General features: G+C 37.6%; 1 protein-coding gene across 1 annotated transcript; it reads right to left on the reverse strand.

Annotated features, from left to right (window-relative positions):
* Window positions 1-1468: 1468 nt before the first annotated feature.
* Window positions 1469-13749, reverse strand: LOC308689343 (uncharacterized protein; the record flags this gene model as incomplete). The annotated part of the gene is made up of 7 exons (XM_081362993.1): window positions 1469-1592; window positions 1815-1967; window positions 2845-3018; window positions 3126-3299; window positions 6785-6958; window positions 8278-8451; window positions 13682-13749. The coding sequence occupies 7 exons, from the start codon at window positions 13747-13749 to the stop codon at window positions 1469-1471; spliced, it is 1041 nt and encodes a 346-aa protein (XP_081219119.1).
* Between the last annotated feature and the right edge of the window lie 12419 nt (window positions 13750-26168).

Below are 26168 nucleotides of genomic sequence, written 5' to 3' on the forward strand. Positions count from 1 at the left end.
CAGTGGCTTCAGTTCTGGAGTTCCTCCAGAATCGTTTCTCTGACGGGCTCTCCCTGTCCACACTTAGGGTCTATGTGGCGGCTATATCAGCCTTCCACACGCCTTTAACGGTGGGAACTCTAGGGACACACCCACTCATAATTTGTTTCTTTCTTGGAGCCAAGAGGATGAGGCCTGCCATCCAGCCTAGGGTCCCCACGTGGGACCTGGCAGTGGTCCTCGAAGGGTTATCCCTGGCACCCTTCGAACCCCTGGATAAGGTGTCTGAGAAATTTTGATCCTTTAAGGTAGCCTTCCTGCTCGCTATTACTTCCCTGAAACGAGTTGGCGACCTGCAGGCACTATCTGTGGCTCCCTCTTGCCTCGAGTTCGCTTCTGGCAGAGTGAGAGCCATTCTCCACCCTAGACCTGGCTACGTGCCTAAGGTGCCCAAGAATGTGGCATGGTCTATAATCCTTCAGGCCTTTCATCCTCCACCGCGTGTGTCGGCTGATCAAGCTAAACTACACTTGTTATGCCCAGGAAGTCGGACCAGCTGTTTGTGTTTTGGGTTATCCAAGAAGGGCTCCCTGGTCTCCAAACAGACTATTAGCAAGTGGATAGTAGAGGCTATTTCTTCAGCTTACGAGGTGCGCAATCTGCCTTCACCTCTCCTGATAAAAGCCCACTCAACTAGAGGAGTGGCATCCTCTAGAGCCTTGCTAGCAGGGGTTTCTCTTCAAGAGGTCTGTGATGCCGCTGGCTGGGCTTCCCCACACACCTTCATAAAACATTACAGTCTGGATCTGCCCACTACACCAGGTTCACAAGTTCTCATGTCTTGAGTGTGCCAGATTTCTTCACACCAGGGTGGGGTCTCTCAGTATGGCGGCGTGGGTATTCGTTCCCCAAAGTGTAGAGTATCAACGCAGCGGGAGTTCCCTTGCGAAAGGGAACGTCTCGGGTTACTATTGTAACCCTCGTTCCCTGAGTAGGGTCACTGCCTATGTGACATTACTCACAACACTTTAGGCAGTATTCTAATTGTTAGTTCTGTTTTAAAGATTATAACATCTATGTAATTGTCTGTGTATTTTTCAAAAATATAATATATTTTCTCTGCCTAAATATTTTAGGTTCATTATCCAAGGAATACTCCGACTGGTGGGTATCGATTTCCTTTCTCAGTTCTTTTGGGGTAGGCTCCGCACCTGCCTTCATCTTCAGGCAGGAACTGCAAGTGTGTTCTACCCTTCGGATTTGGATTACAGACAGGGCCTACACCAAGGAACCTTAACATTTCATTTTGCAAAAAACTGTTAAATAACTCGTATTCATATGTTCTCTTGCCTCCCGAGTCTTTCTAGAAGTTTCTTAGTAGAAATAGGAGCTCTAGTGCAAGTTCTACCAGGAAGACTCTAATATCACGTCATTCAATGACCTCAGATCTAGCTCATCACCACTGGACATATGGAGTATTAAAGCCCGGTTAACACCCAGTACAACGTTCGCAGAAATTGACGTCGGCGTTCACCCCCATCCTCCCCACCACCACCAGGTCGTTCTCTTGCCTCCTGAGTCTTTCTGGTAGAACTACTTTTCCTGTGCGTTTACTGAAAATAATTGCACACCTTAGAATGTTCATCAACCAATCAGAATGAAGCATTCAACAGCCCCATAGTATAACTAGAGCTAAACCTCTATAAATTCTTAATAAGAACTTTATGAAATGTTGTAATGTAATCTATAATAAAGTGTAACTGGTTTGTAATAAGTGTAGATTGTAATGCTGTTTTTTTGAATTGTTTAATCAAAACTCTTCCTGCTCTACATACTTGAGTTTATCCAGTTTATCAGTGAGCATCTTGACTCCTGAATCTCCTGGGTGATTGTAGCTCAGATCCAGCTCTCTCAGGTGTGAGGGGTTTGAACTTAGAGCTGAAGACACATAACCACAGCCTTCCTCTGTCACCATACAGCCAGACAACCTACAAAGACATACAGCAACAGTCCACATGACATTAGTTTGGCATTCAAATCAGCCTCTTTAACACAATGACCTGCGTAGTTTGTATTTTCAGATGTTATTTTCTGTAGATTCTTTCTTAAAAGTAACAAAAACATTAATTAGCATAGCATTAATAGCATAGCTTTTCTCACGGTTGTGAGGTCAAATTTTATCGCAATAGTCAATGATTGACCATTTTAATGTAATATTACATGTAATATTAGTGATTTCAGATTTTAATATCAGATTTTGACCTAGGAGCAGAGGAATCTTTTCAAGGGTTCACAAAATTTGTATTTGACAGCTAAATCGTGGCCAAAATCTTACAGTGTGAATGAACCTGGCTTTAGGCAGGGAACAGTAAAGGGCTTGCTCCACCAGCAGGGAACAGTAAAGGGCACCTAAGTAGTGAGTTTAGGTATAGGGGTGAAACCATGAAGTGACATTTTTAATTTCTCTCACCTTAATTATTTTATTTACTTCTACATTGCTTCAGTGTTACTTTTTAACACTCTGAATGTGGATCATATAAACACTGAGCAGTGTACATTACTGGGAATTTTGATGCGAGGAATCATCCTGGATAAGATCGATGTTACAGTAAGATTTTTTCACCAGAATGCAGGTAGCAAGGTCAATCCCCAGAGATGATGTTAATAGCTTTGGTGATGAAAATTGGTATGCATTATTTTTTGATTGCAAATGTCATTTGCAAAATGGTTAATTACATCCCTGCAAATGCTGTTTTTGTCTCTTGTTCTGGCAGTCCATTGAGAGCAGATTTGTTGACAAAATGTAATCATTATTTATTGTGATAATATATTTTTATATTAATTGTTCAATGGAAAACCATTTACCTCAGTGTCTGCAGCTGACAGTTTGGACTCTTCATTCCATCACAAAGAAGCTTCACTCCAGAATCCTGCAGGTCATTGTTACTCAGGTCCAGCTCTCTCAGGACAGAGATTGAGGATTGAAGAACTGAAGACAAACTCTCACAACACTGAGAAGTGAAATAACACATGGGACACCTGAACAAGAAAAGCACAATGTAATTGCATACAGAATAAATCTTAGCAGAGTGATTTTTACATAATTAATGCAAAATAAAATCACATGTATGTATTTGAATTCAGACCTCAGTGTCTCCAGCTGACAGTTTGGACTCTTCAGTCCATCAGAAAGAAGCTTTACTCCAGAATCCTGCAGGTCATTGTTACTCAGGTCCAGCTCTCTCAGTGCGGTTTTTGAGGATTTAAGAACTATAGACAAACTCTCACAAGTTTGAACAGTGAGATTACAGCTATGTAACCTGTGTGGAGAACAAAACAAACAGCAATATGAATGTGTTTTTCATGTAGGGTTTATAACACGGGTTCTCAACTCAGGCCCTTGAGATCCACTTTCTGGCAAAGTTTAGCTCAAACCCTTATCAAATACACCTGAACAAGCTAATCAAGGTCATCTGGATTACTAGAAAGTTGCAGGCAGGTGAGTGTGATCAGGGTTGGAGTTAAACTCTGCAGGAAAGTGGATCTTGAGGTCCTCCCTATATGCAAAGTACGCAAGTTGCCCGAACCACCAGTAGCCCCCTTGCTCTAAAGGATGATTTCATGACTAGGGCTCCGCAATTAATAGAAAAATCCAGTAAAAGTCCTGACAGGAAGCGATGCATAAGGATGTAGTGTTACAACAAATTATTATTTTTTCTGAAGTGTTGACAACTTAGTCTCAACTAATAATTGTTATAATCAGGTACTACCAACAAAATATTAGTGTAATCCCTGAACTGGGCATCATTACACTACATCCTTATGCATCGCTTTCTGCCAGGACTTTTACATGCTTTTCTCAACACACTGAAGTGACGTCGGTGTCCGGGTTAGTGGTAGCATGAGCCGTCAGGCAATTTAAATAAACTCCTGATGTACTTACAAACTTTCCAATGCTTCATTTTATGAGTACAGAACCTATTTGTACTACTGTAGAAGTTTGGTACCATTCTGGGCATTATTAGTGGGGTAATATACGAGATACAAATTTGGAGCCAATAGCGCCTGCACTAAGCCATTCAGCTGATATCTCTTAATAAGCTCTGACTTTAATAATGTTCGACCAAGGGAAAAAAGGCTTCTGGGGGTTGTTTGGCTCGAGGTCATGGTGCAAAGGACCCTAGGTTGTTTTTATTCCGAACCATCCCTTTAATCCTCTGGGGTCTGAGGTGTTTTTGGGGTCCTTGAGATGTCCTGACATGCCCTGACATTTGTGCTTTTTTCAGTTGCTTATAAACATATTAATGGCAAAGGTGTAATTACACTCTATTTAGCACAAACAGGGCTACCATAATATGTGAGCAACATGTATGTACATGTTTGTATTTTTGAGAGAATAATGTTTATGCATGGTTATTGAAAAAACTAAAAACTAAAGTTTCTGAAATAAGGCCACAAAACACATACTAAATATGTGTCCACAAGACTTTTGACTAATGGATGTTGTCGCCTAGAGTTTTTTTCTTTAAAATGATGTGAAAATCATCCTGCCTAATCATTCACATAAAGCAATACATTGATTTAAATTTTGTAAGACACTTTTTGTTTGGAAAGGCAATATGCAAAAAGTGCAGGGGCAGGGGCGTCAACGATCCAACACCATCATGCATATTTAGTGGTTCACACCTGAGGAGACAATGGGGCCCGCATACATAATGAGCGTGTCACTAAGCCACAAGGAAGAATTCAAGAGCAATATATATATATATATATATATATATATATATACATATATATATATATATATATATATATATATATATATATATATATATATATATATACACATATATATATACATATATATATATATATATATATATATATATATATATATTTGCAGTTGGAAACACAGTTGTTGTTGTTTTCACAAATTGTCCTTGCAAATTGTATAATATCCAAGGTAAACATTTCTAGTAATTGTGCAGTTAATTGTTCTCATACTGTATTTTCAGAAAGTTTTGGAATATATTCTCTACCCAAATGTGTCACTAATAAAACACAATAAAAATTATTTAAAGAGAAGGCTTATATTGACCTTTTAAGATTTTGTTTACTTCTATCCTTCCATATATATATATTTGCTATTTTATTTAAAAGGTTATACAATTACAACAACAATTAAAATTGTAACTATATTTCCAGTGTAATCTTTCTTAGTAAAAACTAAAGTATACATTTTATCATATTTATTTAAAAAGTTAAGGATTCATTAGTTTGAATATAGCCTACATATATGAGCAGAAATTGGCAAAATTATAAGCTTATTTGATGTGGCAGTATTTTACAGTAAAAACTTTATAATCTATCCCATTTTTGTAGTCGATTTTTATTCATCTCAGTATAGCAATAGAGTTTGTTAAAAGCTGTTCATTCATTCACACAAAAACGCGATTCATTTTTAAACAGTATTTTTGCCAGCTGTAGCTACATAACAGCGCACATCTGTGCGTTCATTCATTCATACATACATAGAAACGCGATTCATATTTAAACAGTCTTTTTGCCAGCTGTAGTAGCTCCACAACAGTGCGCATCTGTGCGTTCATTCATTCATACATAGAAACGCGACTCATATTTAAACAGTCTTTTTGCGTGTACAGACAATTGCCATTAGAACAAAGCAGATTTAGAACTGACCTATTCCTCAGCCGGATCCGTTGCTCCTCGAAATTAAACTTCCAGCACTTCTGATGTAAATTTTCCAGGATTTTTATTAAGATAGTATTATTCCTCACAGCGTCGTAAAGTACATGAGTCGGAAAGTGAACTCGTGGTGTGTGTTATCCAGCTGATGTGGGCATTTCACAGGTTTGCCTGGATCACCTCAGATTATTTGCGTTTGAATAGCGAGCGCTCTCCGTGGGCGGGGTCACATTAAAACATAATGAGCTGAGATGAGAACGACTGACATCTCTCTCTTTTCATACATATTACATAAACTGTGAATATTTGTTTTTTATAAAAATTACTTCATTTAAAAGAAGAGAATTTAAGCTTCATGCCTGCATGCCTGTTTGACTGAGTATTCGCTGAGTTACAGTTCATTTTTGGACGCGTTTCAGAATGGACTTCACTGACAGAGAGAAAGCAGAACTCGCATCATGTTTTTTTTTTTTTTTTTGGCAAAAAACAAAACACGTTGTTTTTATTGTGAGTATACACAAAAAAGATACACACTTAACAGAATCGATTGATGTATAACACAAGCATGTAGGATCAAAATCAACAGATTATTTTGAATCTCTTTTGCACTGATAAGGGAAAAAACGAGCAGATCACGCCGGCGTGATTGCCGACCCCAGGGGGTTAAGTAAGGATGCACCGATACCACTTTTTCCAGAACAATTCCAATACCCATACTTTTGTTTTTGGTACTTGCCGAGACCGATACCTGATCTATTTTCACTACATTTGTAACTTTTTAATATATTGGGTAGAGAAACCAAAAGGATATGAATCATATTAGTTGGCTTTATTTGTTTAGTAAATATATATTTCCTTCAGTTATTTTCATGCTTAAGCATTTCAAAATGTATTGCATGAGCTTCTGTTACTCTCACTGTTCTTTCTATTGCTCTATCATATTTTATCTATCATTTAATAGCACATAATTAGTGAAATTGCACATAGGACATCTGAGCAAGAAAAACACAATGTAATTGCATACAGAATAAATCTTAGCAGAGTGATTTTTACATAATCAATGCAAAATCAAATCAAATGTAAGTATTTGAATTCAGACCTCAGTGTCTCCAGCTGACAGTTTGAACTCTTCAGTCCATCAGAAAGAAGCTTTACTCCAGAATCCTGCAGGTCATTGTTACTCAGGTCCAGCTCTCTCAGTGCGGTGTTTGAGGATTGAAGAACTGAAGACAAACTCTCACAAGTTTGAACAGTGAGATTACAGCTATGTAACCTTATGGAGAACAAAACAGACAGCAATATGAATGTGTTTTTCATGTAGGGTTTATAACAGGGGTTCTCAACTCAGGCCCTTGAGATCCACTTTCTGGCAGAGTTTAGCTCAAACCCTTATCAAATACACCTGAACAAGCTAATCAAGGTCATCTGGATTACTAGAAAGTTGCAGGCAGGTGAGTCTGATCAGGGTTGGAGTTAAACTCTGCAGGAAAGTGGATCTTGAGGTCCTCCCTATATGCAAAGTATGCAAGTTGTCCGAACCACCAGTAGCCCCCTTGCTCTAAAGGATGATTTCATGACTAGGGCTCTGCGATTAATAGAAAAATCCTGTAAAAATCCTGACAGGAAGCGAAGCATAAGGATGTAGTGTAACAACAAATTATTATTTTTTCTGAAGTGTTGACAACTTAGTGTCAACTAATAATTGTTATAAACAGGTACTACCAACAAAATATTAGTGTAATCCTGGAACTGGGCATCATTACACTACATCCTTAAGCATCGCTTTCTGCCAGGACTTTTAGATGCTTTTCTCAACACACTGAAGTGACGTCAGTGTCCGGGTTAGTGGTAGCATAAGCCATCAGGCAAGTGTTATTTAAATAAACTCCTGATGTACTTACAAACTTTCCAATGCCTCATTTTATGCGTACAGAACCTATTTGTACTACTGTAGAAGTTTGGTACCGTTCTGGGCATTATTAGTGGGGTAATATACGAGATACAAATTTGGAGCCAATAGCGCCTGCACTAAGCCATTCAGCTGATATCTCTTAAAAAGCTCTAACTTTAATAATTTTCGACCAAGGGAAAATAGGCTTCTGGGGGGGAGGGGGGGGGGGTTTGGCTCGAGGTCATGGTGCAAAGGACCCTAGGTTGATTTTATTCTGAACCATCCCTTTAAGTAGGGATGCACCGATACCACTTCTTCCAGAACAATTCCAATACCTATACTTTTGTTTTTGGTACTTGCCGAGACCGATACCTGATATATTTTCACTACATTTGTAATTTTTTAATATATTGGTTAGAGAAACCAAAAGGATATGAATCATATTAGTTGGCTTTATTTGTTTAGTAAATATATATTTCCTTCAGTTACTTTCATGCTTAAGCATGTTAAAATGTATTGTATGAGCTTCTGTTACTCTCACCGTTCTTTCTATTGCTCTATCATATTTTATCTATCATTTAATAGCACATAATTAGTGAACTTGCACATATGACATCTGAGCAAGAAAAACACAATGTAATTGAGTCATTTTTACATAATCAATGCAAATTAAATTTAAATGTAAGTATTTGAATTCAGACCTCAGTGTCTCCAGCTGACAGTTTGGACTCTTCAGTCCATCAGAAAGAATCTTTACTCCAGAATCCTGCAGGTCATTGTTACTCATGTCCAGCTCTCTCAGTGCGGTGTTTGAGGATTGAAGAACTGAAGACAAACTCTCACAAGTTTGAACAGTGAGATTACAGCTATGTAACCTTATGGAGAACAAAACAGACAGCAATATTAATGTGTTTTTCATTTAGGGTTTATAACAGGGGTTCTCAACTCAGGCCCTTGAGATCCACTTTCTGGCAGAGTTTAGCTCAAACCCTTATCAAAAACACCTGAACAAGCTAATCAAGGTCATCTGGATTACTAGAAAGTTGCAGGCAGATGAGTCTGATCAGGGTTGGAGTTAAACTCTGCAGGAAAGTGGATATTGAGGGCCTGAGTTGAGAACCCTTGGTTTAGAGAAACTTGTGCATGCTTTCATCACCAGCAGGGTGTATTATTGTAATGGACTCCTCACTGGCCCTCCCAAAAAGACCATAAGACAGTTGCAGCTCATACAGAACGCTGAGCAGAACCAGAACATATGAACATATGTTCCTAAGGTCATACACTGGAAATAAATAGGGTGTGCTTTCTGGCTCTCCGTCACCGTGAACTTTTTTTTTTGGAGCACGTCTCTAAACTTAAACAAAACTCAGCGAATACTATTCACCCAGGCATGAGCTATATATCTTTTTAATCATTTAAGTGTGTACTTTTAAATGATCTAATTCATAACAAAAACAAATATTCTCTGTTTAAGTGATGTATATGAAAAGAGAGGGATGTCAGTCGTTCTCATTTCAGCTCATTATAGCTTATTATCTTTTAATGTGATCACGCCCACAGAGAGCGTGCGCTATTCAAACGCAAATGATCTGAGGCAATCCATGCAAACGTGTCAACGCCCACATCAACTCGATAAAACATCAGAGTCATGTACTTTACGTCGACTTGCAAGGCTGTGAGGAATAATCCTGGGAAAAGTGCTGGTTTAGTTTCATTTCGAGGAGCAACAGATGGATCCATCTGAGGATTTTGAATAGTAAGTTTTGTTTATTATTAAGTGCTTTGTTCTAATCGCAGTACAGAATAGTTTATGTAAACCGCAAAAAGACTGTTTAAATATGAATTGTGTGTCTGTGTGTGAATGAATGAACAGCTTTTACCAAACTATATTGCTATACTGAGATGAGTAAAAATCGACTGAAATATGTTGAAATGAAATGTCTTTGTATAAGCACAGTATTAAACTGCAAATTTACATTTATATGCCCTAATATATCATGAAAAAAATATGCCTATGTTACAGACGAAATATGAAAGTCAACATTACGTTGACTAGTTTTAGATAGATTATAATGTTTTTATATATATATTTATGTTTTGTCAAAAATAAAGTCATCAACTAAGATGTTGTTATAGTGTTTGTTCCAATGTATGCTGTATATATATATATATATATATATATATGTGCGCTCTCTCTCTCTCTCTCTCTCTCTCTCTCGTCAGTTAACATGGATGTCAGCAGTCACTCGGACTAGCTACTTTGGGGGGTTGAAATTGTACAACGATCCAACACCATCATGCATATTGAGTGGTTCACTATATATATATATATATATATATATATATATATATATATATATATATATATATATATATATATATATATATATATATATATATATATATATATATTCTACCAAATTGGTTCACAGTTGGAAGCATCTCAATTTTTTTTTCCACAAATTGTGCTTGCAAATTGTATAATATCCAAGGAAAAGATGTCTAGTAATTGTGCAGTTAATTCTCGTACTGTATTTTCAGTTTTGGAATATGTATCCTCTCCCCAAATTTGTCACTAATAAAACATAATCAAAATTATTTAAAGAAAAGGCTTATATTTACATTTTAATAGTTTGTTTACATCTACCTTGTAAATATATTTTTGTTTTATTAAAAAGGTTACAATTACAACAACAATTCAAGTGTAATCTTTCTTTGTAAAAACTAAAGTATACATTTTATCATACATATTTCAAAGTTAAGGATTCATTACTTTGAATATAGCCTAAGCTACATTGGAACAAACACTATAATAACATATTATTTGATGACTTTATTTTTGGCAAAACATACTATATTTAACATATGAGCAAAAATTGGCAAACAAAAGCTTATTTGAGGTGGCAGATATTTTACAGTAAAAATGTATAATCTATTGTAGCAAATGAGACCAAATCAGACACAATTGTTGGTACATGTACCATAAAAACTTTCAAACTTCTCTGGGATCTGCGTCCTATCCCCCAAACCGGCCAAGATGGTCCTAGTTGTCATGACCACGATCAGATAAGGTTTTATGGGTGTTAAAGAATGTGGCCAAATGCAAGAGAGAGACCATGGAAAGACAGAAACAATCTGCAAAACAGACTCTCCTGCATTCATTTATTGATGAACTGACTAACATGAAATGAACATGCATTCCAGAACATTTTGTGAACATCCTTTTGGTAAAGGATTGTCTTGTGTTGTGTCTTGTAATACTGCTATCTGTTGATACTATATATCTATTATGGGACCCACAGCCCGTGTAACCCCACGTATACCATGTTTGGTTTCTATAAATTGGTAATTTGAAGATCGAAATGATTGTGTACATGATATGCCAATAGCTGTGAAACATATTAGTATTACTAATAATCTTTCTTAGTATTATCATTAACCCTCTGAGGTCGGCAAACGCGCCTGCGCGTTTTGCTGGATTTTCTTCACATTGTAGAACTATAAACTTAAATTACTCCGTCATTTATAGTCATACAGAAAAAAGAAATATAAAAAAAAGAATCTGTGATATTTCTACTTTTCTATGTGTCCACTTACAATCAAATCAAAACATTGTGCTTTTGTAAAATAAAGAAAATAAACAGGGTGTGCGTTCTGCCTCTCCGTCGCGGTGAACTTTTTTTTCTTGAGCACGTCTATAAACTGAAACAAAACTCAGCGAATACTTGTCACACATTTATGAGCCATATACCTTTATAAACATTTAAGTGTGTACTTTTAAATGATCGGATTCAAACTGAAAACAAATATTCTCTGTTTAAGTAATTTGTATAAAACCAACAAGATGTCCAGCTTCTCAAACGCTTGCTCATTACAGTTAATTTGGCCACGCCCACGTGCGCGAAAGAGATTCACATGCAAATCTCTACATGGAACGCGAACTCGCTCATTACCTCAACATCAAAACACTTCACTTCACTTCACTTTTCGTCGAGTTTGAAAGACGTGCCTGAGCTTACATTGGATTTAGGCTACCTCAGAAGAAGAAGAACGCGATTTGAAGACAAGAAAGATGTAAGGTAAGAAATTCTTACATATTAGTTTGTTATTGTTGCATAAATGTCACGTTGCAGTTGAACTGTTGCTAGATATATGGTGAATATTATAATATTTAGACCCGTGTTTACTGTTACTGTGTTTGTGGATATCTGCTCAAACGTAGATATGTATATGGTAACCATAATGTTTTATATTTGAGTGCGATCGCGTTTGAATGTATCATATTTTGCAGCGCGATTGCGTTTGAATGTATCATATTTTGGATAGCGATTGCGTTCGAATGTATCATATTTTGCAGCGCGATCGCGTTTGAATGTATCATATTTTGCAGCGCGATCGCGTTTGAATGTACTGTATCATATTTTGGATGAAAGCAAAACGCACCAAACGGCTTCATGTTTTTATTATTATCTCATTTCATCTCATCATAACGGATGGAAACATTTGAAGTAACATGATAATCAATATATTTTTCTCTAGCTTAGTTGTTACTGAAATCTTTTGGAAGATTTATACTGCTATAGGTTATTTATTGTTATTATTATTTTATCCGGCACTACGCATATACCTTATGCCTACAAGGCACAACAAACCTGGTGTTCATTATATTATATATTGTTGGAAACATTTGTGTGTGTGTGTGTGTGTGTGTGTGTGTGTGTGTGTGTGTGTATTCTGTGAATTTTAAAAAGGAATTTTAAAAAGCAATTTTAACCAGAAAAATCTAATATTTATTTCCAAAATCGTGCAGGCCTTTCTCTTGATATCAGTATGTTCACTTTTTTTTTTTTTTAGGGCCCAGATGCCACTGAGGACTTAAACATTCACATGATTCTCTGTACGTGAACATGGTAAAGTGAAAATCTTGGAAATGAAAGGTATGTACAATGTTTTTAGGAATGGCACAAAGGTCTCTGTCTTTGAAGTGCTTTTTTTGGCATTTGTTGTGTATCTTTGGATTATGTTGTGTTGTAAATAAATCCAAACAATCTAAAAGCCATTCTTTTTTAAATCTCCTCATTTACAGTATTGTGCAAGGTTGCTCAGAATGACAGGGCCTGATAGCTCCTAATAGGGCCGTTAGGGGAGGTTCTTTGTCTTTCTCAGGTGTGAAAAGCTTACATATTAATGAGCTCCCGCATAAAGCTTTTTCACACAAAACACGGAGTAAAATTTTTATTTTATATATATTTTTTTAATATATTGTCTTATCTGAATGAGCAGTCAGGGTGATTTTCACATAGTTTTGCAGCAAATATTCTAGGCTACGTCATACAATTTTCAAAAGTCTTGTGAAGAAATAATCAGTATGGGTTTCATGGCCTTATTTCAAGTGAGAATTTGTTTTTGTATTTTCACAAACCACGTATAAATGTCATTATCTCAAAACTACAAACGTTTACATGCATGCTGCTGATATATTATTGTAGCAGAGTTTGTGCTGAATACAGTGTAATTAGACTTTAGCCATGAAAATGTCACAAGTAACAGAAATAACCAGAAATATCAGAGCATGTCAGAACACCTCCAGGGCCCAGAAAACAGCTCAGACCTCAGAGGGTTAACACCAATCCAGCATGCCAGTCCGAGTGAGCACGCTTAAGACAAAGGCTTGTAAATCCTGGTGACAGAGGAAACTCCCACCAGAAATTCTACCCTTCTCATTGGGTGAACCAGCCTGCATAGGGCTGTCCTTTGTCAAACTTTAAAAAGGCTTTTTCACTAGATCAGCCCACTTTTTGTGTTTGTGCTGCTGGCCTCCACTGTACTCCTCACGTTGGGGGGACCCCTCCCCCACCACTGGGGCCCATGGCCCTGGATCCAACAGGCCTAAGCACTGCCTGCCATGCTTTCATGCTACCAAAAAGGGAGACTGCAAAACTGCAAACCTACCATCACCGCATCGTCCAACAATCAACTCCTTGCCTTCTCTGCACTTCAAGAGGCTTCGAAGCATCCAGGACATGTGCTCACTTCAGCATCAAGGACAACCTCAGGAGTTCAGTGACTTCATTCAACACGGACGAAGTCCCTCGCAACTCTCACCATGTGCTCTTTGTGTCTTGCCGGGCCAGAGCCTGTAGGCCACAATCTGCGCGACAATACAAGTTCATCCTATCTTCTTCATCCAACGGAGAAGAAACGATTGCAACTTGCACCATGACTTTTGACCCTCACAGACCCACCAACGGACTCATTTTTCAACCACTTCAAGAATTGTCCACGATTGCAACTGACCATGCAAGTATATCAATTTAATGAGGTGTTCTGAAAATGATCAGCCGATGGTTCTTTTCATGCTGAAATAGATCTTTTTCAATAGTTCTATTACCTGCTTCCAGTTCCATAACACTTTAACCACTTTACCTATGCATGTATGTATGGATGAATGTATGTATGTTTGTTTGTTTGTTTAGTTTAGTTATGTTTGTGATTTAGTTGATAAAACTTGTGCACAATTATGAATTTGGTTTCTGATCCTTTGTTTGCATACAAAGTCCCTTTAACGGTCTTGATCTTTTTACATGCTCTAATTGCTGTACATGATAAGGAATAATTATTTTTCGGTGACCATGAAAGATACACTTTCCTTAGAATAAATGAATAATCAAAGAGTTTGTTGGAACTGATTAATTGATTGTAATATTAATTTGGCTTACCTCAAAGTTAATCTAATTAACTGACCCAAATATTAATAATTAATCATAATTAATAATTATGGATTATTATTAATATTTCCCCTTTGAGCTAATATCGTTACACTATCCAATACTAGTCAACGAATTGTTGTCTTTCATATGTCTGTAACATAGGTCTTTCGTTTTTATAGGTCTTTCTATTTTTCATCTCAGTATAGCAATAGGTTATAGTTTGCTAAAAGCGGATCATTCATTCACACACAGAAACACGATTCAAATTTAAACCGTCTTTTTGCGAGTTGTGGTAAACAGAGCGCATCTCTGCCGTTCATTCATTCACACACAGAAACGCAATTCACTTGAGAATGGAAAAAACTTACTGAGTCATTCCACGAAACCAGTATGAGTTGAGTCCCTCTGACCTTTTTAAGTGTATTTTACCTATTGGGTCACCAAAATCTATTCTTAAAAGCTTTTTGTATCAATTGAAATGTCTCCTTTAATAAAGTTTAAAAATAATGACATACATATTATCTTTATATTAGAAATCATCTTGTTTTTTCAGTTGATATTTTATCATGTCCCTCATGGCCTTCTATGAAAGTGTACTTGGAATATGAATAGTATAATTAGAAAAAAGTCCATACAGTACATTTTGCCATTCCCATGAATATCTTTCTGTGCTTTTTTGTTGGTAATGTTTTTTTTCTAAGTAAATTCATGATTGTTCATTAAAATCACATTATTTAGTTCCGTCCCTCAGTAATCCCCCAACCCCGTAACACAAACCATTCTCCCCCATAAAACTAATGAAAAGATTCTTATATGTGACATCAATAACAGGAATTAACATCATAGAAGTCTTCTGAACAACATTGTGTGTAGACACAGGCAAGTTACCACCTTCTTAAGAATTGTGATATTGTGGTCGTCAAGCTCAACGACTCAACCCTGTTACATCAAATAAAGATAGAATTCTATAACTTGTAAAAATGATCTTTGTTATTTCAACAATATACATGATTTCTTAATACCATGAATGCCATGTGCTCTCCTGTTATTCACTACATGTAGAGCAGTGGCCATTTTCAAGCAACCCCGTCACACTCAACCCCGTTACTTTTTTGCCACGAAGTGTGCGCACATGCAAAAAAAACACACAAAAACACTTTCGCACACACACACAAACACATCAAAAAAGCACACAAGTAATATGTTTTATTTTGATTACCTATTTACCTCAGTTTATAATGTTTTAATGTATTTAAAGTTATTGTTGTTTTTCCTGCAGTCGGGTTAATAAAACTGAGTTGCAATTGCAATTTATATCTGTTGTTTTTCTTGGTTACATAATGAAATACAGTGCTTATAGAAAATCTTACAATGAATTTGAGTAAAAAACAACTATGTATATGTTAAGCTGTATTTGTCTCTTCAACCCCGTTACCATCTTCAACCCTGTTACCTTAGTCTCAACCCCGTCACACCTACATTTTTATTAATTTTTTTAAAATTTTATGAATAAGTAATTTAATGTTTGTTGAACTTAGTCAGAAATGTTCAGAGCAATCATAAGAATACTTATTTTAGTTCAAATTCTGAAGTTAAGCCACATCTCTGATCAAAAATGATGAGGTTGCTGCAGGGGCGCAGATAGAATTTTTTAACTGGGGGGGACCAAGCTGTCAGCAAATGATTTAAACTCAATTCGTTATTTTCGTAATTTGGGCTTTAACTAGTGCTCAAGTAGTAACTTTGCATAATTGGGCTAATGATTTGCATTAAAAAGCCATTGGGGGATTGTTATTTGAAATCATGGATAAACAACAATGACCAAAGGTAAACAAAAGCCTACCTGATCACCACTAGCAATGCATGATCAGACTGTTATTTGACTAGTTTGCCAATCACCCACCAAAACTTCATGTCTTTAGCAAAGTATGTTTTTTTTTAACATTTGCTTATCTCAGCATACAAAGTCTATCATTATGAACAAAAAAGCAAAGAACCTATGTGCAAATAATAATAATACTAATTGTTTGGTTTTTGAAAAAACGAGGTGATTTTTTTTGTCTCTTCATCGCCTTTATATGACATTTATACAGTCAATTTTTTTCAGTTCAGAAAATCACCGGCTCAGCTCAGAAATAGGGGCTGTTTACACCTGGCCACTTCATGCGCTTTCTGTGATGGGATAGCTATCCGATCGTGAAAAGACCAGGTGTAAATGCCCTCCGAAACGCATTCGAGACAGATTTGAATCCGCGCGCTCAAACCACTTCAGGAGGAGGTCTGAGACGCATCCCAGACGAAACTGAACAAGTGTAAATGCATCTGGTTGTTGAAACCATATATGTAAATTTTACTCCTTCCAAAAATGCTAAAAAATTAACGTGTGAGAGCGTGTTATAGGCTATATGTAATGTTATAGCCGGATATGGCGACGCTACTGGAACAGCATCGCCGCAGACGAGAAGCTGAACATATTCATCAAGCAAACTATCGCAAATCAAAGTGAAAGTAAGTCACAGACGCGGGACCAAGCGCGGGAATTGAAGATCGGATTTAAATCCGTTTGGCAAAAACACGTTTATGTAGGCTATAGTGTATACACATAATGTATAGCGAAAACACTGATTAATCCCCTGTTTTACCGATTTTTGTCGCGTTTCGTAGGGATAGTGAGGGCGGGGGACGGATCGGGTCACTATGAATCTGGGGGGGTCATGTCCCCCCCGTCCCCAGTGCCATCTGCGCGCCTGGGTTGCTGTCACAAAAAGTGCCCATTTCGGGCTTTAGTATAGCATAAGTGTAAAATGATATGTACATTTTACATTTACAATTACTGAATTAGTGTGTGGGACATATGATTAATAGGAAAATGTTGATTTCATTACAAATATATTTTATAATCATATTCAGAGAGCTCCCATAGTGTCCATAACGGGGTTGAAGACTAATAGTGCCCATATCTTAAAATAATTACCAATAATAATAGGGATTTGATGCCAGAGGTGGGAAAATATGTTTTTCTGGAAGTTAAATATGTAATTCATGTTGTGGGGTGTTCAGAAAAGTAATACATATAAGTAAAAAATCCCAAAATGTGTAAGTCCAAATTGTACCGGTTTCGTGGAATGACTCTACTACAGTAGTCATAGCTCAGGATCTGTTGCTCCTCGAAATACCAGCACTTCTGAGGTACATTTTCCATTATTATTATTACGATAGTATTATTCCTCACAGCGCTGTGTTTACACCTAGGGCTAGCTAGCATGTTAGCTTAGCACACCATCAATACACGACAATTTATGAGATTAAAACCATGTTTGTGCTTATAAACTTACTTTATAAAGCAAATCGAGTATTTTAAATAATTTTCTGTGATCTAATTTGGCTTCAGATAAAAAAATCAGACAGAAAATATACTATTGTATACTGTTCTGCACAATGATAGTCTATATAGATTAGCATTACATTATAAATATAATCTATTATTATGGAAATACCTGGCATGGATTGAAAAACACAGGTAACTCAAATATCATAGCAAACATGTTTATTGTCTTCAAAACGACTGTTTCTCCATGTTACAGCGCGATCTCTTGTTAGCTGTGTGTGTGTTCGAGGCTTCCTGGATTGTCACATGATTATGGCACTTCTTCATGTTCTAATACTGTGCACAGGGCGGCGAGGGCGCCCTCAGGCTTTTGGTATGAATTGAAAACGCATTAACAGAGTATACAAACGCTCATAATGATTACATCGACGCATTTGGGTATAAATTCAATAAATATTATTCCTGTCTATAGAAATCTGATGTAAACCTATGAGAATATATCAATATTTCTCCAAATCTGCACATTTTTTAGCTAAAAGCCCGGAAGGACGTTGTTTTGTGTATCGCTGTCATGACGACGGCACGGGAGTTTTTTTATGAATGAAAGCGGCTGACGCGCATAATTCATATCAAAGGTATCGACTCATTTTTTCATTTCATAACTCCTGACACAAATTAAGAAATAACTGTCGCTATAAGTTTCTCAGAATACAATAGTGGTCAAATTCTGAAACTTGAGTCTTATATCTTTGTAATGATGTATAGTTTGTCAAGGTATAACATTAAATCTGATAGTAACTTTGAACTATTTATAAAAAAAACCGCTTCAGTGCGCCCGCGCTCTGGCAACGGTTAACAGGTTAATGCGAGCAGCTGTTGACAGCCATTGCAAACTGATGAAGAGAGGCATGACGGGCCACTCTTGCTGCCGCATTCTGTGCATTGTAAAGAAAATGCTTAATGTGGCTTAATTAATTAAAATGTAATTAATTAAAATTGAAACAAAGATTTAATATACACCTTGTTAATAAAGGATACAATTGTAGAAGAATTTAATATGTTCTATATGTTTGCATTTTCTTATATTCATAGAATCATTGAATGGACAATGAGAAATGTGTGACTAATGTATGACTGTGTCACGAACTGCTCCGAGACACAAAGGTTGAGATCCAGTTGCACCTTTTTTTGAAGTGTAATCCAGAATCGTAATCAGCACAAGCAGGGGTCAAACACAGGAAGGCAGTCCAAACAAACAAATAAACAAACAATCAAAACAGGCAGGGGTCAAAGGCAAAAGAGTCATCCAGGGAACAGGCAAGAAATCCAAAAACCAAGAGACATGAAACCAGGTAAAACGCTCGGAAATGCAGTGCAACAACATACAAAACTTCGCCGTGAGTGATGAGGTGAACCAGGCTTATATGGTGAACAAAACAAGATAATGAGACACAGGTGAATGTGATAATGAGTGCTAATGAGTCCAGGCAGAGAATTATGGTAGATGTAGTTTGTGAGTGAAACATGATAGTCTGGTGTGGAGTGCCCTCTGGTGGCTCTCAAGGGCATTCCGGCTGGTGACCGTTACAGATTGAGACAAAAGGCCTTTAGGGTAGTAGGATGCAACAATGTGTTAGTTATGGGACATGTCTCTTCATTTAGAGACTATAAAGAAGAAAGGATGCCCTCCCTTCTTTGTCACACTCTGCAGCCACTCTGTATGACTGTTGACCTTTTCTTGCAAGAAAATAAATAACCTTTAATAAATAACCGTTTGTCTCTTATTCAATGATGTAAAATTGTTTGCCGCTACACTATTTACAGACATGCAGATGCAGACAGGTAAAGCATTTTCTTTATAACAGCTTTCCATGCGGGAGAAAACAACATAAAAATAGCGTCTTTCCACTCTATTTACGGTGCCATCGACTTAGGAGTAGTTGGTGTTGATGACACGAAAATGTGCGAGATATAGATAGAAATAGTTTTCCCTGGTTGTTGTTTTAGTACATTATGCCACATAGAGCATTTTAAAATGTCCCAGTGACATGGTTTTAACGCATTGCTTTTAATGAGAATTGAGACACATTTCATGTCAAACCTCCACTAAGGCAAAGGGCATGATCATTTTGTCTTCATGAAAATTATTTATTGGAGTATAATTTGGTCATGACATTTGTTGGAGTATTTTCAAATTGTAACCGCCAGCTACATCTCACATAGGCTATTGCCTTCTTTACAATTTCTCAATGTAAACAATATAAAACACAAAACAGCTAAACAAAAAAAATCTAAGTAATTTAATTTTCATTTTGACATTTATTCATATGAAAAAGAGGGAAGTTGATAATGTGTTTAAACGCTAAACAAGAGGCTAAGATTTAGAAATTATCATGTTTAACATCTGTGTGTTAATGCAAAAAAACTAGAAAGTAAATTTTGCATTTATAAATTGTGGGAACCCTGATTTTTTTGCTGTTGATTATTTTTTCATGATATTTCTTTAGGAGGCACTGTCTACCTCGTCTGTTTAGAGAAAACACCACTGGTTCATTCATACTACACACAGGGGAAAGAATCTGCAAGCCATAGTTATGAGACACCTTTTCATACTGTAGGATTAAGTGCGAATCAAACACAAATTAATCTTCCAGGTGATTTGTTCAAACGTAACTCTACACAGAACTAAACATTCCAAGCCCCATCACCCATCCCGGCTCCAGCCAGTCTACCTAAGAACTTTTATGAGCCCAGCTAAAGGAAGAACTTGTCAATGTGAGATGGCTTGGAAAAGAATGATTGGTTCAGAGATGACAACTCAGTGCCCAATAAAGATAACAGCAGAAGCTGCTCGAGCCCACAACATTCCAGACCCCCTCCACCTTAAGGACCTCTGAATGAACATACCAGAATTCTCTTCTCTTCAAACCAGAGAACTGAGATTTTACCCATAACTATACATAAAATCATTCAAGAACAATTTTCAGTGGACTTAAAAATCAAACATCATGCAACGACATGATTCTATTTTGTGTCTACAATAAATGTGTGTAATATGCTTAGATCTCATATAATTCATGTAATTGTTATAACTATTTACATGCTTGAATGAAAGTGTGTCGTGCTTCCTGTCAGCATGACCGTATGTTCTTAATTCAAAAGATGGCTTGAATGAAATCTGTGTAAAATGTTTTGTATTCTTATAATAGTAATAATGTCTAAACTGTGGCCTCTGTCCTCTCTGCTAGAGCGAGACTAGCTAAAATGCAGCGGGAGATGAAGATCTAGACAGACAAGTAACCATGTAAAACGCGCAGACGAAATAACCCAAATCAAGATCTGAAGAACATGGGTTAAACAACTTCATTCAAGCCATCATCATACTCTTCTCTCAATTTCCTTTCTTTTCTTAGTTTCCTTTCTTTTCCGTTGTGTGTCTCGGTTCTAAGTTAAGTTTTGCGGCAAAGTTTCGTTCCACGATTCGACAAAACCAGCTTCAGAAAAAGACTTTCAATTCATCCGCCAGCACAACACGTGATTGGCCGCCCCAGACATCAGGCACGAGGAGACCAGCCAGCGAAAGAAACTCGGGAAACCCCTTTTACGCAGACAAAGGGAATCCCCGAAGCAAAGACAAGCAAGTACTACCTCCAGACTTTTAAGCTGAACTGGTGTATTGATATAAGTGTAATAACCTGTCTAAGAAATGATAGAAGGGTTAAATTAATGATTGATGGTTTGTTACAGGTCATGTCTTATAAGTGCATTATAGAAACTTGGGATTACATCATCTCACTCTTAAACTCACTCTTAAAACTTAATCTTTCCTTACTCTCTTTCTTTCTGCAACGCGTATGAATGTGTGTGTGTGTTTGTGTTAGATATTAGTTGTATGTGTTAGAATAATCAATAAAGTCTTGTTTGTATTTTAAAGAGAAATATTACTTGTGTTATGTGCTTACGAAATTTAATGTCTTAAACTTCTGATCTAAGTTACCTTGCTAACTATAGTGTTCACTATAGTTCGGATATTTATATCCGTTGCAGAGTTGATAGTTACAGCCAGTTCAAATGAACCGCGAACGAGTCATTTGCTCGGTTGTAATAAGTGACTCTTTCGAATTCCACAGAAAATTGCACAGAGACGATCCGCCGAGATCGCTATTGTTCCATCTTTTACAGCACAAAGCTGTCCTTTAAAGTTAATCACTCTTAAACAACTGAGTGAAGCCCCACGTCGTAAAACAGCTACGAGTGGTGTATTTGTATTTTTGAAATGCGCCGACATTTCACGTAATATGATCGACTGTACGTGCATACTCTTTGAACATTGTTGAAATGTACAAACTGCAATTCACAAGTTCACCCACTAGAGTTTGTTTTGTCGCCATAGTTACAATCGTGACACGGAAGTCTTAACCAACGCTTCCGGGGGAACTCTGACCCCTCGCATGATCGGTGTACAGTATAAACAAACCCTTTGGTGGCTAGGTTAGCTAACCCTTAGCTAAGCTAAAGCTAAGTTAGGTAGTTGTTTACATTGAGGCCTAACCTATATGCTAAGCCTTAAACATTATTTACGGTTGTCATTAGTATTAACATCAGTGGTTAAATACAGTGTCTGTTTGAACAACGTTAAAGGGATTTAACCATTTAAACACCTTGATTTTTACACCTGTTGGTCTTTTCTTCTTTCCTATTTTACCTGTCTCATATTATACTTTACCCATATTTTTCTGCGAAATGGAAATTTCGGTTCACAATTATTAATTTCATTTACCTGCATTTTACTTGAAAAGAAAATACTGGTTTATGATTATTAATTGTCAAATTCTAATTTGATTTAAAAAAAGGAAATACTAAATTAAGATTTAAGTTTTATTTTCCTAAACAGGTAATTTCTAATGATTTCTCGATTTATTTTTAATGAATCTAATTTCGTAATTTTCATAATTTCTAAATTTCTCTTTTAGATTTAATCACTTCAGGTGAATAAGTTTCGAACTTTGAAAGTTAAGTAAACTTATTCAACCAACATTTCCCTATTACAAATATTGTTGGACTCATACTTGCTCATTTATTGTTATTGCGTTGTATCCTCCGTTTCTCCTTTCTTTTTGTTACGGTTATAAACTTAACAATTCTATTTGCTCATTTACCTCTTTATTTAATTTCCCTTTTTCTTATTTTGTCCAGTATCATTATTACTTTCTTTCATCTTTATTACCTTTTTCTTTTTTTTCTAGCTTGGGAGTAACACACCTGAGCCTCAATAGGAGACATTGGTATCTCACTACAAGTTTCAAATAAATCAGAGATAACCCTCTCTTACAAAGTTTTATTTTTGAATGTTTAGTTGTTGGCAACTATCAATTCTATACTCGTAGTTCGACAAAGGCTCCAGAGCCATTTGTGGATCCAATCTCCTTCCCTCCTTTCCTTCTTACATCCTTCCTGTTCTGTCCTGTTTTATTCCATCCCATCCTTCACATTTGTAGGGAACAAACCTGGAAGAACCATCAATTGAGTCTAAAGAAAGAGAAAGATAATCTTTCCAAAGAAAACAATCATTAGGTATTTGATTTTGATCAAACCCTCTCTGTTCTCCATACTCTCCCTGCATCTGTAAACGCAATTTACAATTTGACATCTTATCCAAGATCCATTAACAGAGACAAGCGTTGAGCAACCGTCGCCTTCATAGCATCCCAGCTGTAAGCAGTCCAACTGACGGTGTGTGGTGTCAATCCTATCAAACTCAGAAAAAGGTATCAGGCATTATTATTGTATTATTTTTCCTTGTATACATAAACAATAATATTGTTTACCTTTCTGAAAATAGATTCTCTGTGATAGGAAGCATTTACGAGAAAAATAATATTTCTCCTAGTTAAGAATTTTCTTTCTTGTTTTTTTTTTTAAATCGTTTTTAACCTCTCTCTCTTTTTCCCTTACTCAGTGAGTGACATAGTCCTCACACCACAAGTTGAAACCAGCTTTTCATTGATAGAAAATATTTATAAAAAATATTTCTCCCATTGAAAAAATAAATCCTTTCAATTGAGATTTGTTTTAACCTTTTTCTCTCTTTCCCTCACTTAGTTGAGTGACAAAGTTTCCACATCACTAACCTACCTGTCTACACTGAGACCAACACTTAGACATTACAACACTTCACTATTGTTGTACAGTGACTGAAACGACACTTCAGCTGTTCAACCACATACAGGCTTACACCCCACACAGATCTGTGTCAGTCCCTTCACCCCAGCGTGCCAACATGCCGTGGACGACAAACCCCACTGCCCAAAGGGACGACGTGGAAGCCTTGCTCAGAGGCATTACAGACTGCCTCACACCAAAGACAATTGAACTGTTATTATTTTTCATAATAATCATAATTCTGAGAAGACTCCTGACACCTGATTCAAGCCAGAAACAGAACCACAACCACGTGGAACTAACCAAGATTATCTGTTCCCTAAGCAACGCCTTCACAGCCCAGCTGACACTTAGCGACAAGCACATCACCCACCTTCAGGAGGAGCTGACACGTGCCCAGAGCCGCATGGACAAGCTGGAAGTAAAAGTCCAGGACGACTTCAAGCGTCAGACCACTGAGTTCCTGAGAGAGCTGATGCACACTCAACGCTGCACAGACCAGCTCAAAGCGAAAACTCAAGTGCCTGACAAAGTGGAGCAAGAAACAAAGAACCAAGTTGACAAGCTCCAAGAAGCCCTTGCAGTCACGGAACGTGACAAACAAGAATTAAAGACTATCCAGAAACACCTGGTAAACCAACTCCAGTCTGCTGAACAACAGCTAGAGAAAGCTAAAGCTGATATTAAAGATAAGAACTCTGAAATTAATGCTCTGAAAGACCACCTGGAAAGGTGCAATGCTGAAATTGACCATCTGACCCAACAGCGAGATGACGTCAACGACGAGCTCTACGCGGTCAGAGATGAACTCCAGCACATTTTCCAACAGAAACCAGAGCCAAGAAGGGAGAGACCTCCCTCAGCATCACCACTGCTGAGCAGGACAAAGTCCTCCATCCAAGAACTGCCATACAGTGAAAGAAGTGAATGGCCACAACCCAAAACATCACCAGCCTTCACCACAGAACTGTTCACTGCCAACAAACAAAGAGAGCTCATCCAGGCAGACTCCAGAGCTGCACAGGGGATGACCTTTAAAGATCTCAACAAGCTGGTTAAGAATATCACTCAGTTCAACCCGAACTCCACGAAGGGCCCAGACATTGAGGCCCACATCCGAGATATCAACTTCCACCTAGAGGTGAGACCACATGTGACTGACAGAGACAGGTTTTACCTCAGATCGACATCCAGTTCAGAGGTAAGAAGCTTCCTAGACCGACAACCTGCTCATGTCAAGTCAAACTACCAGCTGCTATGTGAGACACTGATAAAATAATTCACAGGCCCAGAGTCGGAACACGGTGTGTTAATCGCCTTGGAAACCAAACAAGGTCGACACGAGACTCCCCAAGCCTACTACCACCGTTTTCGACAAGCCTTCTTTGGTGCACATAACTTACCTGAACATGAAGAGGATGCGAACTTCAAAACCCTCTTCCTGAGAAACCTGCACCCCGGATTAAGTCATCATCTTGGTCTCGAGGCCTGCGCAGACACAATGACAATTCAACAGCTACGTGACCTGACACACAAGGCCCACATCAAACAGAAGAAGTCCTCAAAGAAAGGTTTGAAAACATCCACAGTTTCAAATTCCTTCAGCCAAGACACAAGCCTTGCACTGGAAGACAACCAGTGGCATGACAACACCACAGTTCTTCGTAAGAAGCACAGAGAACGTGACTCCCATGCTGATGACAGCTACCACACCAACCGCATGGAAAAGACATGGAACCAGCCACGCTTCTCAGGAAACCCACCTCGGCACCACTCAGTTAAGCACAACACTGTGTGTGCCCAAGAACAAGACAGTTTACCCTCAGAAGATATGGAGCAACTAATGAGGCAACTGAAAGTTCTCATCAGAAATGAGGTAAACATGGATAACGAACAGGATGGCGATGGAACGGAAGACCACTGATTCATCTGATACACCTTCATAATGAAGATGACAACCACTTGTACTTCTACAGCAACACAGAACAAAGTGGTCTCTCATAGTCAACCACTGACAAACACCCAGAGGTACCAGAAAACACCATCCTGGCTACCCATCACTCATAAAGAAACCACCAAACGAGCTCCAAACTCAAGAACCATGTGTGTGCTACAGCAACAACAGTAAGCACAGAAGGTCAGAAAGTCTGTCACAACCAGAAGGCATCACAAGAGGAATGCAACAACGGAGACAAAGTTTTGCACCACAGCTTCACGCATCCATGCCAAACTGCCTCCCAATGTTTGCCAGAGAACTTCCTGCCTTACTGGACTGACCCCCAGCAAATCATAGAAGATCCTTTTCCAAGGCAAAGAGGCAACAAGCTCATCAAAGCTAAGCCATCAAGCAAAGGGGGGAGCGAAACAGACTGAAACAGATCTGACCATACAT

The sequence above is a fragment of the Scardinius erythrophthalmus genome (assembly GCF_964197995.2).
Source record: "Scardinius erythrophthalmus genome assembly, chromosome: 4".
NCBI lineage: Eukaryota > Metazoa > Chordata > Actinopteri > Cypriniformes > Leuciscidae > Scardinius > Scardinius erythrophthalmus.